Here is a 23,569-nt window from a genome sequence, read left to right as displayed (position 1 = left end):
AATTTTCTTGGAAAATGTGAAAACCGCTTGGATGTTTTCTGTGGACCTTGGCTGACTCTAAGATGCACCCCATTAGAGATTGAGAGAAAGGTTAAAGAAGGATAAGGGAGTGCCGCAAAGAAAGCATTTTAGTTCTTGCAAACTTATGTTAATTGAGAATAGCATTGCTCTTGCAGAATGTAAGGGTATTTATCTGGAATATCAGGCACAGTTTGACAGTGATCATGTTGCTAGGAAAAGCCAATGGGGCCCAGTGGGCCAAACATCATTACTTTATAGCCTCAGCACGTGACAAGGTAAGACTCCAAACACATAACTTTAGCATTTAACATGTGGAGACGTGAAGATAAAATTCCTTTCTATCCACTAGAGCGCTGAACCCTTTCGCATTTTGGCAAGAGAGTTAGAAAAAGGGGAGCGCTCTGTGGTTACTTGTTTTCTGTTTCTTCAGTTCTGGTGTAACTTGTGAAAATGTTTCTACTTAGCCTATTTTGTACATTTGCTCGAGGCACGTGATTGTGCCAGTTCTAAATTGCTCTGGCTAAGCTGCGCTCTTGGCCCTAGCTTGTGCAATGGGAGAAAATTCCCTGAAACAGCGTTGATTTTTAGCTTCAGGTTTCTAGGGATTCTTAAAACCAAAGTGTTACCAGAGATGTGCTTGCTGTGACATAAATTCTGCTTGGGAAAAGCATCTGGATGTTTGGTTTTTCTTCATCTGTTATCTAGCACCTATCACTGAACAAAAATTAAAGAAATCTTCAGGGTGTTAGTGAAGCTGATTTTGAGACAGTAGGCTTGAGTTTGTAGGGGTTTTATGACAGTCTTTGTGAAGTACGTGTCATGACAGCACAAGTATGTTATATTTACCTGTAAAGCTTATCTTGGATGCCACTATTAACTTCTGTACCTGGTTAGCAGAAGTTATCGTATGCTCTGTTTTTATGTTTGTATTGGATATGCAGTTTAATTTTGGATTTAATTTTGTTAGACAGAACCTGCTTTAACATGACCTGCATTTGTCTTTTCTAGGAATAACATGCTTGGAAGTACTTGGTAGTGTTGATCACTTGTGCCCCAGCACGAGAGCTCCAGCTTAATCCTTTTCAAACATTTCTCTTCGAACATGGGGGAAAACGATGATGAAAAATACAGCCAAGCTGGCCAGATATTTGAAAACTTTGTACAAGCGTCAACATGCAAAGGTACCATTCAGGCCTTCAATATTCTCACTCGCCAACTTGAATTAGATCCTTTGGACAATAGAAACTTTTACACCAAACTGAAGTCAAGAGTGACCACGTGGAAGGCCAAAGCTTTGTGGAACAAGCTTGATAAAAGAGCAAGTCACAAAGAGTATAAACGCGGAAAATCTTGTATGAACACTAAGGTAAGTGGAGAAATTCAGTTTTGGGTTTCATAGCTTAGAATCTTTTAAACTTGTTTTTGTTTTTCTGCAGAAGGAAGGTTTCTACCATCATATATAATGTGTCTCCTCATGTAACCCTTCCTTTAATATACTTTTTGAAACTATCGTTGATACCAACTGATTTTGACACATTTTCAGGTATTTTTGTTCTGCAAGTTTTGTGGAAACACACAGCACGTAGAAGTGATCCTAAAAGCACCACGCTTTACAATCTCCCTCAGTCATGGCAGAAACTCATGAGGGCAGTAGGCTTCATTCATTCCAGGCTCACAAAAACTACTTGCTTTATCACACAGGGTTTTGCAAAGTGCAAATCATTGCATATTCAGGAGGCTTCTCAGTTTGCTGCTTGGTGAATGTTGTAAGGGACCAGGGCTGGCCAAATGTGTTTCAACATCAGTTCCTAAACTGTTCTCTGGAAAGTGCTGCTTGGAGGTCTGGGGATCTGTCTTTGTCACCTAGCATTGGCTCTACTTGCTAAACAACAGCAAAAAGAAAATCCTGCACTATTTATGGATTTAAATACTTTCCTGTAGCTGCTTTTTCACAAGCACAATATGTAAAGTTGCTATGTGGTAGTTACTGAAGGACATGATCTGCTTGGTTATGGAAAGGACAGGAAATGATCTCTTCAGCAGAGCGTGCAATACCATATTTTGATAGAGAGAACCACTGAATGTTGGTATAAATCTTGTTGACAAAACTGTACAAAATACTGTAGTTTGTGCCGCTTGTTTCGTCTAGCTATCACAGAATATTTTTAATAGCTTTGTCTCAGAGCAATTCAGTTATTTACTGCCAAGTGATTGCTAAAAGTTGTCCCAAGAAGGGTAAGTTCTAAGAAGCTAATTCACTCTATAGAGGTATAACAGAGAGGAAGGGCACACTGGGGGATAACTAGACACCAAACTGTGGAGGACTTTTTAACTAAACATCACCGAAGTGTTATTTTATGAACTCAGTAGATAGGCAGTGTTGAAAGTCTCTTTCTTGTTGTTTGCATCGAAACTTCCCAAAAGCACCAGGGAGAAGGACACCATGTTACCTTCAGTATAGAGAGGCCTGTGTTTTTATTTCTTTACTTCTAATAAGCTCCCAATGATTATTAACTTTTTCTAAGGTAATAAATGTCCTTACTACAGTTTTCTTTAGACGAGGAAGAGTGCCATTACAGCTATTTGCACTGTTTTCCTGACAGCCTGTTTTTCTCCTTTCCTTTTTCCCTTCGTTTCCCATTTTGACCTATGCTTCCTTCCTCCCTTTTGTTCTTTGGAAAAGGCCTTCAACATATGTCATTGTGCATCTTTGTGATGAAAACAGACAGGAAAGGGAAGGAACGAGAAAGTGGCTGATGATTAACAAATTATAGGAGGTATTCCACATGCACCTCACCTACACATACAGCTCCCAGTCCAAATTTCCACGGTTAGTTTGACGAATTATTTGCAACACAAAAAAGCAGTTTTAAGACCATGTGAAATACAAAAATGAAGTCCTTCTCTCTCAAGTGTGACATTACAAAGCTAAGGCCTGATTCTGCAAAGTTCTTAAGCAAAGGGATTAATTTTTTTATGTGGTGAGAAGACTTATGGAAATCAGTTGGTACATAAAATACCTTGTAATGCTTTACAAGGTTGCCAAGCACAGGAGGATAAGCAACACCTTCCACAGAGTTCAAAGTATGGTATTACTGCTCTTTGAGAGTAAAGATTAATTTTTAATGGCATGGTGTAAGTATTTGCAGAAATTAATGGACATATCTATGATGCACATATGATCAAGTTGCAAATATAGATGTCTGTATGTGAACAGTGTGTGTATAGATATTCTGCAAAATACTTGTAGATGTTCATTATGAGCCTGGACCATGCCCAGAGCTGCACTTTACTGTGTCATCACTGATTTAACGAGAGAAACATGAATCTTCAGATTGCTGCAAATGAAAGCAGTAACCGCAGTCTGCGGGCTCTGTGGGGATATCTACCAAACATTCCTCACACGTGAATCACAGTCTGCTGTGGAAGCGTATCTACGCAATGTGAATGAGAGGAGACATGTTGCAAGAAGACTGCAGACTCCCTGATCATTGCCGTGGTGTGCTCTGACAGCCCCACTTACAGATAAGGAATTCTCAGAAATGCTGGCAATGCAGAGAGATTAGGCTACAATGTACATACCTCAATTTTTTTCTTTGGTGCAACTGGTGATTTTGAGTTTCTGTCTTTCTCGCATGTTATGCCAGCTGCTGTTTTTAGTAGTGAAGCAGGCAAATGTGAGTTAGCAGGCTAAATCCTGACAGCGGTGCCCAGTGCTCACCTTTGTGGAGTTGCCTGGGGACTGGTTGAAGTAGATCAGCCTGGAGTGAAAATCTTACTTAAAGCAAGATCAGAAAATGAGCTAAGTGGATTTTTGCAATTGCCGTTCTGTAAACAGAGCCAAGGTTGCTAGTAGGCATAATTTGAAAAAAATATATGACTTGAAGGCTTTACATAAGGTTGTGGCCATGAGCTCTGTAGCTGAGTGTGCAGCTCACAGTTCTTAGATAAAGCTTTGCAATCTGTCTGGCTGCTTGCAATCTTCCCAATCTTTGGAGGAGACAAAGGAGATAAAACACAATCAGGATCTAAATTACTTATGGTCTCTCTCTCTCTTTCTTTCTTTTTTTTTTTTTTTTTTTTAAACAAGAAGCTGGTGCCTCACCCAAAAACTGTTCATTTTTTTTGCATAGTATTTAAGAGCTGAATGATGCACTTGTTGATTTTTGTGCTTATAAACTCTTCAACCACGCTTAAGTTACTCATTACAATATAGGCAAGTTTTATTCTTACAGAACGTTGCACTCCAACTAAGTAACAACAGTCCTGTGTCTTAACTGCTCTTGAAGAGCATTGCCAAATATGGCTTTCAAAGTTTCTACAATGATATGATTTTAAGCTGGATGAATAAAACAAGTTGAACAATTTTCAAGAAGTTTAAACCCACTGCTATTTCAGCGTCACCTTACTGTGGACTTTATTTTCTCTTTAATTCTTTGTAGAAGGAAAAAAAAAACAAAACCAAAGTGCTCCAGAATGACATGCACAAAATTGGGGCAGAAGCAAACTTTTTTTGAAACTGTAGGAGTCCATCTGTATGTATATTAAATCTGTATCATACATACACTTCCTTCCATCACCAATTTGTAAAATGGGAAAGAGTACTGTTCAGAATAGGTGTTTCTGGAGCTGGCATTTGCACGGTTCACCAGTATTAGAGAGAAGCAGAAGTCTGTCCTAAGTAGCCAAAACTCTAGAAATCATACTGTGATTTTTTTGCAAATATGTCTAGATAAAGAGCACAGCTTTATTATCCTGGCAAAGTTTCTCTCTCATTTTTATCTTTTACTGTGCAACGCAAAGTAGCGTGCTTGCAATCTGTAATGATTATTTGTTTCTTCATGGAATGAAATGTAGCTAGACAATTGAAGAAGACTAAAGGTTTAATATACGTTGTTCACCATGCTAGCGGTTTGAATGTGTCTCTAAATTTATGAACATGCAAAACATAGTAATATGATGATGAACAAGAATCCATCCAGCTAGTTGCAGAGTGTATTCAATAGCCTTTTTAAGACATGTGTGAGAGTTCTCTAAACATTTATTTGACCCTCTTTGTATGGAGTAGATCCTTTACTTGCACTTGATTTACTGGCAGTTTACCTATGTAAATGGTATGCACATATAAATGAGGTTTCCACTGATGTTTGAGATGTGTATGTATATGTATCAGAGGGCAGGACCTGGCTCATGCTGTGCACCTGAAATTCTGGCTCTCTCACGACTGTACGTTCATGTTTGAGGAGAGCAGAGATTGGGGCACATGAAAACACCCCAGACTTACTCTGAAGGGAGGTGTTGATTCTCTAAAGCATGCAAATGTGGTGTTGTCTTCCCCCTCAAACATGTATGCTGTTTTTTTCAAAACACATGCTTAACTTGAGGAGAACTAAGGGAACTGGTTTAAGGTGCTAACGTGTAATTATCAGCTGCCTTGGTAGACTCTAGCATTTCTCTCTGGGTATACCCAGTTTCGGATGATGGTGTTGCACATGGAGGGGAGGGCAGTGGCAAATTCCTGTGCATGGCTGTGGTCTCCTGAGCATTGTCTCTGTTGTAGACCCCACCTTGGGCATGGTTCCTGGGCAGAGGACTTGTACAGTCTGAGCAGTGGTTTTGAGGCCTAACTGGACAACATTATTATAAAGCAAGTAAATGAAACTGAGGTAAGAAGTTTTGAGTGCTGTGTATGTAAATACATACGTATGTGCACTTGTAGGTATATGTGTACATACATCATATAGATTCCTGAAAAACAAATGAAGTGATCTTGAACTCAGTCCCTCTTGGCCTCTCTTGTTTTCCTCGTTCCTGGACTTGGCCTTTAAAAGCTTGTTTTATAATAGATTAGGTTCCCTTCCAAAAACTTCTGTTGAGAAACTTATTGTAAGAGAATGACTCTAAAATTATTTATGACCACACTTCCAGGGCTTGCGTAAAAAGACAGTGGCTCTTTTCAGTAGCCTCATATGCTGTCAGTCCTAACCAGGCTTGGTGGCATTGGTGTCTCTGCTGTAGGGGAAGGCTCCATGGGCTCCTCCGGTGTGGGGTGCAGCTTTAGCTGAGGCAGCATTACAGAGACCTCGAGTGGGGACAGGAGTGGAGGGGAGTTGGGGCGAGGGTGTGAGTCAGATGAGAAGGAGCCCAGGGTCAGGAATGGGGATGGAGGCTGGAGGTTTTGCAACTGACTCAGCGGTGGCCCCGAGCCTCATCTCCCTGTACTAACCACACTGGTGTACCCGCAAATGATAAAACAGCACCGTCTTTATCTGCCAAACTCCTTCTGCTCCTTCTCATGTTGTCTTCATTTCCTGTGAAGCAAAGCAAAGATGGTCAAATGAATGCTTTGGGAGTTAGTAAAACCTACATCGCCTGGTGTTCTCCTTCCCACAGAGCTGAGAAAGGGAGAGCTGCTCCAGGGCCGTGCCGGGTGCTGCCACGTTACATAGCCATAGGGTAATCAGCAGGATGAGGAGAGGATACCAGGTCTCTCTCCTTGTTATTAGGTAGAAATTGGCTTCCTACCAGTCCTCAGTTGTTTACAAACATTCTAATCTACAGTCTTGCCCCTCATGGTAAATGAGGCAGGTTGGGTTCTAGATGTCTTCTGCTCCCCACTCCCCACTTTCCTCTGTAGTGCTAAACAAATACTTGTCTCTTAATTAAGCAAATCATTCAGCATGTATAAACCTGATGGTGCTGTGGCTAAATTTCCTCCTGAAGTACTGGCTTGGTTGATCCTTCAGAAGCAAGTGGGATTTCCAGCCAGGTTTCTCCTGTGCTGTATATACTGGTACAGAAGCCAGTGAGTTTGTGTGTTCAAGTGTCGTGACTGATTGTGTCCCTTGAGACAAATACTTGTTTTTTTGAGAGAGTAATTGAATTGTAAGATGAAAGAAGGGAATACCAGTTATGCTTCAACTCAAAAATACTCTTATTATAATGAAACCTTTAACCTGTTTGTTCTGTAAAGAGTGAATATCCAGATGGCACGTCCGTTTTGCTGGATTTACTAATCTCTTCAAAATAATAATTGAAATGGGGAGATTTCCAAACTTGATAATCAGGGTTTATAATGAACCCACCAAACTTATCTTAGATGTATTAGATAGAGTTGCAAACTTTCTTATTATAATAGAAATGTGTTCCTGTGAAGGTCATAGAACCTGAAACCAGAAGTTGACTGCCATATTTATAGGAAGTTTAGTGAATGAAAGGTTGTGAGTTCTCACGAAAGTACATTCAGCTGCTTTTTGGGGGGTATTTTTGGTGGGTTTTTTTGCTTTGATTTGTTTTGGGGTTTTCTGTTTGTGGGTTTTTTGGTGTTTTTTTTTTTGTGGGGGTATTTTTTGGTGGTGGCTGTTTTTTAAATCCAAAAGCACAGTGCTTGGAGAGCAGAATGCAGAAGCTATTGAGGTGTTGGGGGTATTAAGGGCCATGTATTCCACTGACTTTTTAAGTGGTACCTAGATGTGTTTGGTATAGTTGAAAGACAAGCTGTTTATTTTGGTAGCTATGCTTCTTTGCTTTTGCCTTTTGGGACGTGGCACTTAAAGCCTTGCACTGGATTTTAATTGTAAATTTATTTTTAAGAATTTTAATAAGCAGCTTTTACAGAGTTATTTCAAAGTAGTAGAAAATATGGGACTAATGGGAACAAGTGGTAAGGAAATTTGTTTGAGATGAGGGGAGAAGCAGCACATCACCTATGAACATGCAGAGAAACCACAGTTGTGATCACTGTCTATGCATTCATTTCTCTAAGGATTTTTAGAGAGAGGGGATGGGGGAAAGCTCGGGTGATGACAGGACACACAGCAGACAGGGTTCTTTGAAAACAAAGCAAAGTATTTGACTCTTTGAGCTGTGTTTTAAACTGAGATTGGGCCAAATTACGTCAGCAAAAGCAAATGTTTGGCATGTGATTTGGTAATGAAATCACTTTATTTTTATTATTCTACAGACGTTTCCACAAACACACGATTTTTCAGCTTTATCAGTCATGAAAAGCAATGAAGCCTGGCCAAAGTAGCATAATCAGACAGCCTAAATAAGACTTTTTCAGGCATTTGGGAATTTTAAATTTTTTGGCTTGCGAGATAACAGTAGCTTTACATCTGTACTTTAACAGTGCTGTGCTGTTTCTCGGTCCCTTGCTTAATGGCTTTGCAAGTAATCAGCAGAAGGGAACTGTCCCACCCTGACCTGATTTCCTAGATATTTTATAGAGATTCCCACAGGGAGTGACACCCAGTTACTTTCACACAAAATGCTACTATTGTCACTGCAAGTGGCTTAATTAAGTTTGAATGAAACAAAAGGTTATGACAGGGCGTGTGGCTTTGCGGTGCTTTTGGGTTTGACTGTGAGAAGGGCATGGCTGTGTGTCCAGTGTCTGTCCCGCAGGCTGGGTGGTGTGTGCGGGGTGAGGGGGGCTCTCGCCTGGTCCCTGGCGCACAGCCCCTGCCAGCCCTTCCCCGGGGTTAGACCCTTCTCCTGGCTTCAGAGGGGCCTCCATGGTACCAGATGTGGTTGTTAGGGGCTTGTTGTTAGCTACATTTCCAGCTTTGCTTTGGTAATGTTTGTGTACTGATAAGTGAGGAAATACATAGCTTTTGCTACCAAGAAGTGATTAAACACTTGGCTGCTAAAACCCAGATTTCAGACAATAAGGCAATTTCCTGTCTCCTACAGTTCAGGTCCTTCCTGAGGTTCCCATGTCTGTCCTGAGAACTGGGATTTTGGGGATGTGGTTGCTCTCGTTCCTCTTTCTGCTGACGAATATGACTTTACATTATTTTCTGGGGTAGGCATTTGCACAGATCGCTTTAAAAAAAAACTTTTGGTAGCATGTAAAATATGACAGTTCTAAGAGATGGTGTATAAGAAATGAAAACGTAAAATATTTTAGTAAAAGCTGATTGTCTTAAGCAAATAACAGAATTTCTATTTGTATTTTCTCACTCAAAAGCCTTAACAGTGATGGAGTTGTGGTGAAAAAAAAGTTTAACTGGGATCTGTTGTCACACAAAGTAGAAATTTCCCCTTTAATGCCTTTGAAATTGCATTAATTTGCATTACTTTCTCTGCTACAGTGTTTAAATGTGGATTATTTTGTGTCAGTCAGTTCTCAAAATTCCCACATTCCCTATATTTACACACAAAACCCGTTTGTGTCTGTGAACAGCCAGGTTTCTGCAAACTAATGTAGACACCTGTTTGTCATTTCAGGTCTCTGGGATATTTGTGTCTCAACCTATATATCTGATGAAAGGTGCTTATTGAAAAATAATCTTGAGTTTGTACCATAATGTGATGCTATTACAGTTTTCTAATTCTTCAGTCTTTTAACCTTTTCCTCAGGTCAGGAATGTTTGGGTGAGTTTAAGCTGCATTTTGAAACAAACCTGGCAGGGGGGAGAACCACATATTTCTGTGGTGAAAAAGCCTTTTCAGCTGAGAGCTGTTGTCCTGGCAGCTGGTCACAGTTTGCTTCAAATCTTCCTGACCTGTGAGAGTCTGGCAGGTACTCAAATGGGCCTTGGTGCTGTTCTGGGCCCTGGGTGATGGCAGAGAGAAGGACAAGCGTAATACCATTTCAGCTAATGAAAGAGCTATACTTCACATCTACAGAAGTTTTAAATTAGAAATATATGAGCTGTGGGCCTGTTATACTATATACTGGGAGATGAGGCTTGAGGGGTGAAGTGGGTAATGGTGACATCTTACCTTGATTGTGAATGCCACAGCCAGATATGGGTATCTTCCACCTTTGCGAAGAAGTTGGCCCAGCATATCTGAGGGAAGCAGAAGTTGAAATTTTCACTTGACCCTCGTAGAACCCTTGCTTTAATGAGAAAACTTGTGAATATGGTTTACATTAAATTACATCACACAGGCAGCTAACGAACTGTACTTACAGTGGTGCTCGCAATAGTTTGCTGCCAATCTGCAGAAATGCTTTAAGTGGGATTTCAGTGATTCCTTTTGTAGACTGGTACTTGTCACACTTACTATAAAATTGGATGCTGGATTGAGGAGGTGCAGTTGGTAACCAAACTGGAATGAGCTGTTACTGCTTTGAAACACAAGGTTAGAATTTTAAAAAAATCTTGAAAAGTTGAAGAAATGGTGTGAGATCAAGAGGATAAAATTCCTAAAAGCTACTAGAAAATTATGACCCTTCTAACGAAGGAGTGTGCAACACCCAGAAAAAATCGGGAATATGCTGCAGAAAATGATCTGGTGCTTATAAGGGACCAGGCACAAAGCTTGAATCCATAGGGTGTAGTGCTGACCCAAGGGAGCCTGTCCAAGGAGACCTGCGGTGTGTTGGGGACTGGGGTGGGGGAAGTGTTCCTTCAAGTCTAGCTGGTACAGGCGAAGCCCCAGCTAAAATATTTTGCCCAGTTTGGAGTATGCGTTATAGCAAGAGGCAGGTAAACTATAGCAAGTCCAGAGTACAGCAGCAAGAATGGTTAGAGCTTTAGAGAACGTGCCCTGTAGGAGAGGCTTAAATACCTTCGCCTAATATACATTAGCGAAGACCCAAAGAGGAACGCTACATAGTTACTTGGAGCACAACCAGAGCTGTTATTGATTTCACTTCTAATAGTCCGGCTAGCACTGATAGATCAAATTCTGATTAGTTTTTCAAAGTTTGTGTTTTACTTTGGACGTTTGCTGCTCCTATTTCAGCCCTGAAGAACAGCTTGTGTTTCCCAAGGTCGTGCCTGTTTCTGCTTAAGAAACCAAGCAAGAGATACTGCCTTGCTTGTCTTGCATCACTCTCTGGATTTGCTCATTTGACTAAGGTACTAACTTAGAAGGAACCATGCGGTAATGCCACACTTTGAATTAGTCTTGTGTTGCTTACTACCACTGCCAACAATGAGTTACAAGAGCAGCTTTAAAAGGAGCTGTGCAACAGCAAATACTTCTCTCTGTGACTGGTGTCCACCTCCCCATCCTGCCTGTGCTCTGCCATCCTCGCTGGATTTACAATTCAGATAAAACAACTGCCCCGGGGGAAATTGCAACTCAGATTAGAAAACATTGCAAGAGATGGTAGCAAGCTTCCTGCCAAGGACTACACACCCAGATCATTAATAAGAAGTTATGCTGATCAGCAAGTGCTCAGTGGAAGGCGGAGGCATTTCTCTCAGATTACTTTTTTTTTTTTTCCTTTTCATTTGTTTGTTTGTTTTTTAGCCAGGTAGGAAATAATTGCATATGGTAGGAAGCCTATCCTGGCAGGCGAGGGCTGTTGTGACTGGTGGGGCTGCCGCTGGGTCTTCTCGCCGGTGGGGCTGCGAGGGCTGGGCTGGTTTGCTCCATCTCCTGCCCGGCTGTAGGCACCTGGGGTAGGAAGTTCACTGTCAGCCCAGATACAGCCCTGATAGTGGTGGAACAAGCACAGCCGGTGTTGTTCAGGCAGGTGCCTCTGAATTTCACCCTGCCTGGAATGTGAAAACAGAGTCATTAATATGTGGCCATGTAAATAAACACTGATCTTCTGTGTATGTTTATCTCCCTTGTGTTCTGTCGGATGTTGGTGTGAAAGAGACTATTACACCTTGTGATGTGCAATTTGCTGCTAAATTTTATGTCTTCATCTCTCTGCCCGTCTCCTTGAAGCATACTCCTTTTCATGTTTTTTCACCTTTTTTATATTTACTTTTATTTTTCAAGACTCTTTCCTGCAGTAATAAGGGCTGTTATGTACCTTCTTTGTTTTCAGCGGAAGAGGTTTTGAAAGAAGAACTACAGGTGCTGAAATCTAATTTTCACTGTGCGATATGCTGCCAGCAGCCTGGTTTCTTGGTTCTGTATGAGTACTGTTAACCTTCCCTGCTGTCAGAAACCTTCCTAAAGAATGTTACGCTAAAGATATATTTTTTAGTTCTAGTTATTTGAACTATTTGAGTCCGTCTTGCTTGTTGACGCTATTGGATGCCATATTGCTTAGAGGCGCTGGTTGGTCAATCCCTAGTGTTTTCAAACTGTAAATGAAAATGTAAAAAAGTAAAAGCATTGTCTGCCTATGGTAAACTGGTATGTGCAAGTGACCAGTTAAATAAACTGGGAAAAAACCAGGTTATTGCTCTTTGGAGCTGTGTTTGACTTTACTAGTTAAGAGGCTGTGAATGCTAGCGCTGGAAAATGCAGTGCCTTTGAAGATTGCATGATGACCTGGGAGGAAATAGGAGCCAGAACTGCTGCCTACTTGTACGGGTTTGCATTCTGAGCTCAGCTGAAGCTGCCTTACACTACCATACAGTGATTCTGCTTAGGGAAGTTAGAAATGATGGTATTAAATAATAACAGCTCTTTAGAAATAAATAAATAATTCAAAAATCTGGATTCTCACTCAGACCTGATGGCTAGTTCTGTATGAACTCATTTACCCAGTACTGGGTTCTGAAAGCCAAGTCTTAATTGGGTATGGGTTAATCATAGAATCATAGAATTGTTGAGGTTGGAAGGGACCTTTAAGATCATCGAGTCCAACCTCTAGCCTACCCTGACAAGAGCCACTTCTAAACCATGTCCCTAAGTGCCCCATCTACCCTTTTTTTAAACACCTCCAGGGATGGTGAATCCACCACCTCCCTGGGCAGCCTATTCCAATGTTTAATAACCCTTTCAGTGAAAAAATGTTTCCTAACATCCAATCTAAACCTCCCCTGACGTAACTTGAACCCGTTTCCCCTCGTCCTATCACTTGTCACCAGGGAGAAGAGGTCAGCCCCCATCTCTCTACAACCTCCTTTCAGGTAGTTGTAGAGGGTGATGAGGTCTCCCCTCAGCCTCCTCTTCTCCAGGCTAAACAACCCCAGCTCCCTCAGTCGTTCTTCATAAGGTTTGTCCTCCGAACCCCTCACCAGCTTTGTAGCCCTTCTTTGGACACGCTCCAACACCTCAATGTCCCTCTTGTAGCGAGGGGCCCAAAACTGAACGCAGTACTTGAGGTGGGGCCTCACCAGTGCCGAGTACAGGGGGATGATCACTTCCCTAGTCCGGCTCACCACACTATTCCTGATACAGGAATTCACCTGATACAAAAATATATTTTGGAACATATTTTAAAATATTCTGTGAAATTACCTTGAAATAACTTGACTCACCACTTCTAAAAAGCCAGTTTCTAACTGGAAGCTTAGCTGATTTATTAGATTGTTGTAATTGTTGTTGTTTAGTTAAAAATTTTAGGTTCAGTGTAGTATTTCGTCCCTGTAGACAGACCAGGCTATAGCAACAGTGCTTTTTTTTTTTTTTTTTTTTTAAAAGCGCATATTACCAGCTTCTTCCTGTAGCAAAACCATGGCTGTTGACCAACTTGTCTGCATGCTTTGGATGCCATAAAGCATGAGAAATCCCTTCCTCTGGGTCTGTAGACAAGTCCTCTACTGGCTGGTCAGCCCCTGACCCTGAAACCACGTAGAGGATTAATTATTTTCTTGCAGTCGCAATCTCATGGGTGCCACTACTCGCGAGGCTCCCAAGACTCAGGGCTTGGTGTCCACTGTGCTCAGCGGTGAGGCTCTTGGTATCCTTGTTTCTTCATCTCTGTTCACCAGTTCTCTGTTTCTGGATGAATTGTTTTGTTTCATGGTTTTCATTTGGGTTTTCTGGTAAGTTTTTAAGGATAGCCTTAAAGCATTTTCTCAGTATGACAGGCATAAGCTTACCAAAAAAAAGGCAAGATACTGAAATGCTGCCAACCATATTCATGACCGGGACAGTCAGGCAACATTCTTTCTGCAAGGTTTATCTTGTTTTCATTTTGATTGTTTAAACAACTGGCCAAAAAAAAGAAAAGAAACCAATCTCTTCAGGTTTTTGGGTGTGGTTTGGTTTTTTTCCCCTTGTTTTGATTAAAATGAAAGACAGGTAAGAAAACAGCAAATACGCTCTTAATTCCAAAGGGTGTTAAAGAGTTTATTTTGTGCTTTAGTTGAGGAAATATTTGGATTAAAGCACTTGCCTGATTTCTGGTGGATAATCTGTTTATTAAAAGGAGGATAACATTTCTTGTCAGATGATGTGCAGGTTTTCTTCAGATAACTGTAGCTGTGGTGCAGGGGAACTGAAAGTTTCTAGAGATTCTTTTCTGTATTATATCTACCAATTGCAATTTTTTAAAATTTAATTTTGTAAATTGTTATAAAAGCTCTGAGATCAAGTCAACATATTTAAATATGATCAATGCCACCTGAGAGAGCTCTTCAGAAAAGCTCCAGATAACCAAGGCCTGACAGCTTTGGTGCATCAACGAAGGAGCTCTTGACCTTCTAGCACACTGAGTCCACACAGCTTTTCTTTAATGTATTGCATAGCAGACTATAAGTTTCAGATGTCTTTCATACCATTGTTTTAATTTCAAACTATGGAAAGGTTTTTATACGCAAATCTAATATTAGTACATATATCTGAGAGACAGAGAGGGTGGTAGTACATATATCTGAGAGACAGAGAGGGTGGACAGATAAGTGTGTCCAAATTCATCCAGGAAAAATGAAGGAACGTGTCTTTTTTTTCCACGCAGAAGCTTATCTTCCAAAAAAGAGAAAAAAATCCCAGTAAAGATGAGCCAGATGAATGCAATAAATCTACTAATGTTTCACTTCTGGCATTTTGACCCAATAAAACAGGAGGGCAATAAAGACAGATCCTCTGATCCCTGGATTGTGCGACGTCCAGCTGCGAGTGCAGCAACTGAAGGGTTCAGTGCTGGGAAAAGAGCTCTGACCAGAATCAGCCTAGATTAGGTAGCCTCAAATCCAGTTACAGTCTTTTAAGAACAAAAATAGCAATGTCTCCATATCTGCTGATTGCTGATACAGGTGCTTTTGACAGGAGATGGCAAAACTGCATATTTTTGAGGTGCTGAGCTGGGCATACAAAGGGTAAAATTCAGGTGGGATTGAAAGCAGAAATGGACTCGCGTTGTGCTTCCTGCACTGGGACAGGGTTTTGTTGCTGCGGTTGGTGGCAATTAAGGGTACGTGAGCCTCGCTGTTCCCAGCTGCCTTTTGAACTTCCCCAACAGCAGTATTTATGTGGTGTTCGCTCTACAAAAATGTCTGTTCAGCAAGATCCAGCTAGTCTTAATAATATTTTAAGGTAGATTTTTGGTGATTTGTAGTGCATTTAAGTAGTATTCACATAGCCCTTTGGAGAGTTGGGACCTCTCATTAAAATATGCTTAACTGAATATTATTTTTGTCAAATGAAACATTTTTAACCTTACTAATTTTGTAAGGATCTCATAAAACATACTGTAATAGAGGAAAATATGCTTTTAAAGATTAGCTCCTATACCTTCTCCTCCCCCTTCCTTTGATGGAATAATTAATTTCTTTTTTTTTAATATTTGCATGTAATATAGATGTGTTAACCACAGAAGTTTTGGGTATATGTTTCAGCATTTGACCTCTTTCTAAAAATGAAGAAAAGAATTCTTGTTTTAGGTTGGCACTGTCCCTTTTCTATATATGTATGCAGTCGAATGGACACCTTCCAAATCACTGTCATATTTAGCTACAGTTATCATCACTGTTCTTCACAGGGTCATGTTCTGCTGCCTTTTAGTAAGAGCAGTTGTATAGGTATGGCAGCATTCAACAAGTCAGGCAACAGGCAACGAGTACAAGCATCTCATGCAATGCAGGGCATGTTACTGTCAAGAGCACGCTGTACTCGTGTAGCTCTAGTGTGTCTGGTAACCAAGCTATTTTATAGCGACCCATCCTTCGTTGGTGCCAGTGGCTGGGTTTGTTTGTAGAAAAGGAGATTACAAGCATTTTGTATGGGGGTCTTTGTCTAGAGAAGCAGTGAGTACCTGAATAGGGCTGTTGAGTTTAGGGGAACAACTATATGTACATATATATATATATGTATATTGAAGTGCTCTTGTAGACCAGGGCTGTAGCAAGATTAGACTCGCATCTTGGATTGACAAAATGCGTCACGCCTATTGTAAGCTTAACCCTTTTTTCTTTTTCATATTTTTTTTTAACAATAAAGCTTTAGCTCTTGACATGTTTAATGTCTGAAGTGGCATATAGAATTTTATTTTTTGGTGACTTCAATTATAATGTTTCAAACTTTAAAACTGGATTGACTACCCAGTGGATTCAGGGTACATTTGACAGCAGTGTTGTATCCAGTGGCTGTCTATGAATTTATGTGATAGAATCTGAGACTACAAATGCGAGATGAACTGTAAGTCAGCAAGTCAGGAATGTCCTACTGAGCAGTCCTATTTTTGCCAGAAGCATTTTCGTGTCCAGGGATGAAGTGGAAAGCGTTCTGGTGGAGAGAGCTTCCCGCTGCAGCTTCTGGTAGCTGTCTGCCTTAGCTGCTTATGCAGCTGTTTCTCTTTGGAGCCTTTCCAGGGAAACAGTCATTGCTGATCCAGAAAATGTGTTGTTTCATTACATTTTGTGCCTATCTCGTGTTGCATCACATTTAGCTCTATCAGAAATAAACACTTGCCCAAATACATGTAGGATGTAATCCTGTGGAGTCAGTCAAATTAATCCCTTGATGCATCCCTGTTGCTTTGGATGTTGCATGAAGGCCAGGACCAGTGTGAAGTCACCCAGATCTGGTGACTATGGAAAGGAACGCACCTGAGGCCCAGAGCAAAGAACGGAAGAGGGTTTGCCATGGAAAGGCATTCTATGATTCTATGAATTTCCTCTTTTTCACCTCTAAAACAACTGAAAGGCAGAAATGAGGAAAATCTTGAATTCTTGGAGTGACTGTAACTTCTTTCTTCATCCCAAGAACATACAGGGAGTGGATCATAATTGAACATGCTTTTATTTTCCAGGACTAATTTAATGGTTGTGCCCAAATCATGACACTTGGACAGGAGAGGAGAGAGGGATTTAGAGCTGGACAATAACAGCGTAATGCATTGAGCTAGAAGAAGATTTATCTGTTCTTAACTATGCAAAGAGGTGCTGTTTGGTTGCATACCCCACCCACATGCTACTACCAACTGGTAGATTCCTTGACTGTGAGCACGTAGATGCTGAGAGCTAATGTGGTGCGTTGTGGGGGGGGGTTTTTGTGTGGTTTTTTTTTTTTTTTTTTTTACTTTTTTCAAGGTCAATGAGTAGATTCTGCATTTCAGTTATTAAAGTGGTTGAGACTTTTGTGACTAGGTCACTGTGGAGTCTTATTTTGGTTTTTGTTAGACATCGGGACAGTATTCTTGCTCTCTCTCTCTCCCCTTTCTCTCAAAACCTCAGTTGTTTCTGTAAGCTTACTTTACTGTGTGAAAACCAGTGGAGGCATTCTGCAAATTCTCAGCTGTTAAACTGCATGTGTTTTTTCTAGAATGGGATATAGGTGACTGGATTGACAGGCTGCCGATTTAATAGCGGTGGATGGGAGGGGTTGCAAGAGGCCCCTACTTCACTTCCCTCTCTCCCTTTCCTCTTCTATTTTGTAAGTCATATATTTGTACGTTATATACCGGAGATCATATCAAAAACTTGCACCTGGCACAAAGGTCCTTCTGCTTTTGGAGAAGTAACTTGTGCTGCCATTTAGCTCAGCACTAAGTGCTCTTATTCAGTGTAGAAACATCTTCTGGAGATTTTCAAGGTACTGCCATTCTTAAACATACTAATCTAGAAAAAATAGTATCTCCTAAAGTCAGATGGACCTTTGAGTAGAATCAAGCTTATGAGACTTGCCAAATGCTGTGTATGTTTATATTATTGCAAGTGAAACTTTCTGATATCTTTTAATTGTACCAGGGGAAAAAATACATTAAGTTTCTGGTTTATTTCAGTCTGAAGATAAATAATGCAATGAGTCGTGTGCTTGGTATAGTGTGGAACAAGATTTATACAGAAACAAATAATTGTCTTTGAGGGTGAAGTACAGTACTTTTTAACAGTACTGTAGAAACATAGTATTTAGTCAGCAGATTAAGTAGACAACACTTATAAGATATGCATGGGTTTATTACTGTTCTACTTTGAAGTACATAAATTTCCATACTTAATATTTATAGCTTTAAACTGAAATAATCCTAAGCTTGTCACTAGGCAGCTATTACTGACCTCTAAACTTGCATTAGCCCTCTTCAGTGGGACTTTTGTAAGTGATATTCTAAAAATGCGCTTGCAGAAGTTTAAGGCGAACTAGCATGTCCATTTACTTATGATAATTTATATTGTTAAGTGTAAAGTTTTCATTGTTGCATTTATAATAATCAATAATTAGTTTCATTCACATCCGAGGTATTTGCAAGAAGAGTAGATGAATTTAGCTCACACAAAATCCTCATGAAAAGTGCTTGTGGTGACTGTTGCTTGGAGGAGTTGCTGTTTGTGGGCAGTCTCTTCCATACTGCGTAGCTGGAGTTTGGCGCAGAAAATTTGATGTATGTACCCTTAATGTGGTCCTGTTGTTGATGAGGTGATGGAGCGCAGGTGTGCCCGTGCAGGACAAGCCGCTGTCTGGGCGTTTGCAGGTGTTGGTAGTGCCCGGCTTTTTTCCCCTGGGCTGGGGGGGACTTCTGGGTGCAGCGCTGGGCTGCGGTGAGGACCAGGGCATGGGAACAGCCTGGTCGGAGTCCTCATCCTGGCTCCCTTTCTCAGTGTGTGCATTTCCTCTCCTAGAGGATGTATGTTCAGTATTTTAAGCATTTATAAGATCTTTGGATGAGACATGTGCAAAGACAAATTATTGTCATAAAGGATAAAGGAGGAAACATGGCATTTTAAAATCATATGCTTTAATCTGCCACATGAATGCGTAACTGTGTTGTTTTCTCCATCCTCGTTTATTGTTTCTGTATTTTTGCCTGCTGCTGTCTTGTTGTGACATAGGTGCTGTTCTTAGAGTATTAAATTCAATGAAGTTTCTGATTTGATACGAAGTATTTACATAGGTGTGCAAGCAGAAGATCAGCCCTTTATACTATGAGGTTTTCACTGAAAAAATGCCTTCTGTCAGTATTGTTATCTTGCACTAACATGGTACACCCTCAGTAGTAAACCAGGATATAACATCCAGAGTGATACCGATTCTTCAGGCGGGTCACGGAAGTCTAGTAATGATCTTATTCTTGGATGAGCTGCCCTGTAATCTGGACAAGTCTTTCTCCCTTCATTTCCAGCCTGAACAAGAAATATGTAAAAGTTCCTTGTCAGTCCTCTTCAGCAACTGTTGCTTTGAATAATTTGCGGAAGATGCTTTGAAAAGTCAAGTTACCCTTTTCCTTTTTAGGAGATGATCTGGCACCATTAAAAGACAGTTGAGCTGTGAATGGCAATGTGGATGTCAAGAAACCATTGGCATTTGTCCAACCCTGTTTGTTGCGTTTCAGGATTGTTCATTCGAGACTTCCTTATGTGATGTCCGTTGTCACGATCTGTGTTAAATTGCAAGATTTAATTTCAAAAGCAGGCCCTGATGAGCCAGGAGATTGGGGTAACAGGAGGTGAAAAGAGGAAGCCATTCAAGGTTTGTTCTAGGCTGGCTACAAGAAGGTTTCTCCTGTGAACTTTTTTGCAAGCAGAGAGCTGGGGAGGGAGGGCAGGGACAGGACAGTGGTATGGTCCCTTTCCTTACTTAATAAATAATGGTAGGAAAGTAACCACAGTAAGAGTTACCTTTGCAAGCGCTTTGTGCTGGTTTTGACCCCTGAAATTTCAAAAAAAGATGACAATGTGCCAAGAGTAAGCTCTACACCAGCAGGAAATGTCTTAATAAATCAAAGAACAAATAGTTCTGAGACATAGATAAATATGTTTATGGAAGGTAACCATGGATGATGGCAAATATACAATGATTTTTCACAGTGTCTCTAGGCAATTAGGAAGATATTTTTTCAATGGTGATAGGAGGAGGAGAGAGGGTAGAATCCTCCCTAAAATTGTAACGTACTGTATTGCAGAAAACCAGGAGGAGCTAACAGTGCTTTCTGTGTGGGTTTTATTACTTGGCAGGATCCTCTATGACTAAATCTCAAAAGACTGCTTTTTTAAAAAGTTGCATTTATTTATATATAATGCAGTTTGTTAGCCAAAGAAACAACCCCACCTTATCAAACCATGTATGGTCTTTATTTGTAAAATGTTTCTAACTGCTTGCTAAACATTACTGGAAAACTGTGTAGCTGTGAAGGCAGTCACTCACTTGTCAGAGCTCAGAGTTCCCATGTTAATCACAACAAGCATGTGCAGAGAAGAGCTGACCCAGCCTCCACCAGTGATCCTCTTCAGTTGGGGTAACATCTGCACTCCATTTTCTTCCTTTATATAATTACATCTGTTGATGTTTTTTTAATATTTAGCATGCAGTGAGGAGTGTTCTTCTGAAATTATGAATTAAATATGTTCTTCTAAGAGGAAGAAAGCCAAGCGGCTAATGCAACAACCAAACTTTAACTTATTTAAAATCTCTAGTTAACAAAACACTTGCCTAAAGCAAAGCAAAAGCACCTCACAGGAGCTCTTCCTTCAGTGGGAATTTATTCAAATTATTTATTCAATTTCAAAAAATTTTTTGCACTTTTACAATTGGGTTGGACAAAAGTCATGGACAAAAGTCAGCCCCAGATAATTTTTGCTTAAGTTGTTAAATTTGAAAACAAATGACGAACAAACCAAAACAAATAAATGACTCTCTTTTATGAAATTGAAATGTAATGGGAACCAGACTCGTATCCAGCGAGCCTCCAGATACAGCCCGTGCTTGCTTTGAAACTGTAATCACTGTCTGGCTATGTGTGCGGGACGCACAGGAGCATGTCTGGCTTGTGAGATAATGGGTTTGGATTTGCAACGAATGCGGCAGAGCTCAGCCTCGCAGCCGAAGCTCTCCCCTCCGCTCGGGCATGCCACCGCTCTCCCTGGCTCCAGCCGGTGGCGCAGATTTTGGGAAGTCTGTGTGGGGTTTGGGGGAGTGGGGTGGGTTTTGCGGGGAGGTGTGGAACAGCAACATTGTCCAGCTATTAGGCTGTTTCCAATCAGTTTTTAGTAATCAGTCGGGAAAATGTAAGCATTAGATATGTTTGAGTTTTAATTAGTTTGCTTTCTGGAAATCCTTTGCTTGTTAGTCTGTGAAAACTTACAGCTGTCAACTGAAATTTGGGCAAGAATTCCCTGTAATCATTTCTGAAGCGGTTCTTCTGGGGATGCTCAAACTTTAAGCTCCTAAGATGTGATAGTCCTGAAGGTGAGGATGTTGACCACTGGGTGAAATGGAATAGGACAGGCCGAGTTCCCCAGCTCTGCTGAAGTAGGATGAGTCTCCTGACTCCCCTTGGTATGCCCTGATTTACAGCAGTTGGTGAACTAAGCTGTTATGTTCAGGGTACACCCTCACTTGAAAGAGAGAGTAACTAATACTGTGGGACTACTGGCTTTTCATAGATTTGTGGAACAAGTCTAGAAAATGCACACCGATTTCCTCTTTAAAACAAAAAAAGCCTACACCAAGACCACTTATTTCCTTTCTCTTCCCATTTATGTAGCTGTAATCCTGTTTACTGCAAGCACTTTTGAAACACTAAATGCAAGTTAGAAATGTACACGCAGATGCTCAAAAGTGCTTGGCTTTTTGCTCTTTTCTTCTGTTGCATCTTTTTATCAGATGCTTTTATGTCTGCACAGAGCACAGTTTATCCTCTTGTATAAATTGACTGAACACCACACGCGAACAAAATTTGAATGTTTATTGATTTAAATAGATGACTTGAATACACTCTCAAGTCCAGGTGAATACCAAGTCATACCAATAGAGTAAGTTAGAAACCGTGTGGAAGTCAATGTAAAAATGAGACTCCTTCTTTTCTCTGCTAGTGTTTAATTATTGGAGGTGGCCCATGTGGCTTGCGGACTGCCATAGAACTTGCCTTCCTGGGAGCCAAAGTCGTCGTCGTAGAGAAGAGGGACACTTTTTCAAGAAACAATGTGTTGCATCTCTGGCCATTTACAATCCATGACCTCCGGGGGCTTGGAGCAAAGAAATTTTATGGAAAATTCTGTGCAGGATCTATTGATCACATCAGTAAGTATCTGAGGGTGTGAGCACTGTTCTGATAAGAGGTGTACTGAGGTCAGAAGATTAATGGAGACTTTCTTGATTTGGCAGAAAGCTCATCTTCTTTAAGCATGCGTGAGTGTGTCACACACATGCACACCCCCCAAGGAAAAATAATGGTGTAATTGCAAGATGGCATTTGAACAAATCGACAGTCTTATGGAGCAGCTTTTTTGTTAATCTGCATTTGTTAAACAATAGGTTTTTCTTACGAAGTATGAAGAATATTGATATTCATTCTAGTATGTTGAAGGTAGACACAACCCTTAATCTAATGAGAAAATACACAATAGTGCGATATTTCACAGGGAAATACGCTGTAAAATTTTCTATCCCAAAATTGTCAACATATTGGTTAATGATATTTAAAGGATCTGCTAAGAAGGAAAGCTCTAAGAAAGTATTCTAAGAAACTTACTGAAATGAGTGTTATTACCCATGAGGTTGTGCTGCAAGAGGAAAATGAGCCAGAAGAGAACAACATCCTGTGGTGGTTGCTAGATTTGCGTTTGTCACAGTATGGGGAACAATAACGCTGCATGCTTCTGTTAACAATTAATATCGGTTGGATGGCATGCTGGTAGCAGCTGTGATTACTTACATATTAAATAGATCTTTGTTACTTGCTGTCTACAGGTATTCGACAACTTCAACTTATCCTCTTCAAAGTTGCACTTATACTAGGAGTTGAAATCCATGTGAATCTAGAATTCGTGAAAGTCCTGGAACCTCCTGAAGATCAAGAAAACCAAAGTATTGTTTATCATAATGTAGTTCTGTTCACAGTAACTTCTTTTTATGTCAGGCATTATATGAAATCATTCAAGGCAGTTGAATTTGGTTTAAAAAAATGTGAGTTTTTTGTGCTTCTTACTCAGCTAGGATTGCTATATGCAGTTGTAGGGATGATAAATATCATTGTGATAAAGCACTGATAACTCTTAAAATATAACCCATTCTGAGAAGTTGAGGTTTTGCACTATGCCTTCTGGCATGGGTTTGAGGCTTTGTAGGGAGTCTGGTGCGGCTTTTCGGTATCTTCTTGCAAAAACAATTTTTGATTGATAATGTAAATATTGAGGATGGATTAAGCTCCCTGGGCCTCATTTTGCTTTCACATTCGATATAACTCCCAGTGGCACACAGAGTCTTATCAGTCATCTTATGCAAGATTTTTAAACAAAATACAGAAAGATTTCTTATTCTTTTTTTTTCTAATTTTTTTTAAGATTAGTATTTAGGGTGTAGTAGGAATAGAGTATTTTAAAATTTCACTTTAATTAAAATACTGTGCTGTCTCTCTTTAAATGGTCATATAGTGACATTGGAATAAATATATTGTTTTAAGTAGTTAAAACATATATAAATTTTAAATATGGACAATACAAACACTTTCACATAATCAGCTTTGTGTTAATACAAACTTAAATTTTGCTTTGTGAGTATGCTTTCGTTTAATTTTCTGGTTAGA

At 40.3% G+C, this 23,569-nt stretch overlaps 1 protein-coding gene across 14 annotated transcripts in view; it reads left to right on the top strand.

Annotated features, from left to right (window-relative positions):
* The window catches only part of MICAL2 (microtubule associated monooxygenase, calponin and LIM domain containing 2), a 163,352-nt gene that overhangs the window by 51,637 nt on the left and 88,146 nt on the right, over positions 1-23,569 (top strand). For all 14 annotated transcript variants that reach the window (XM_054199191.1, XM_054199195.1, XM_054199188.1 and 11 more), the window contains 3 exons: positions 1,030-1,387; positions 21,858-22,065; positions 22,735-22,851. In XM_054199191.1, coding sequence (XP_054055166.1) covers positions 1,124-1,387; positions 21,858-22,065; positions 22,735-22,851 — 589 coding nt within the window. In that variant the 5' untranslated portion in view covers positions 1,030-1,123. The remainder of the gene's footprint in view (positions 1-1,029; positions 1,388-21,857; positions 22,066-22,734; positions 22,852-23,569) is intronic.

The sequence above is a fragment of the Rissa tridactyla genome, chromosome 4 (assembly GCF_028500815.1).
Source record: "Rissa tridactyla isolate bRisTri1 chromosome 4, bRisTri1.patW.cur.20221130, whole genome shotgun sequence".
In the NCBI taxonomy this organism is placed as follows: domain Eukaryota; kingdom Metazoa; phylum Chordata; class Aves; order Charadriiformes; family Laridae; genus Rissa; species Rissa tridactyla.
Note: the sequence above shows the minus strand (reverse complement) of the source record. Positions and strands in the feature narration are given on the sequence as shown.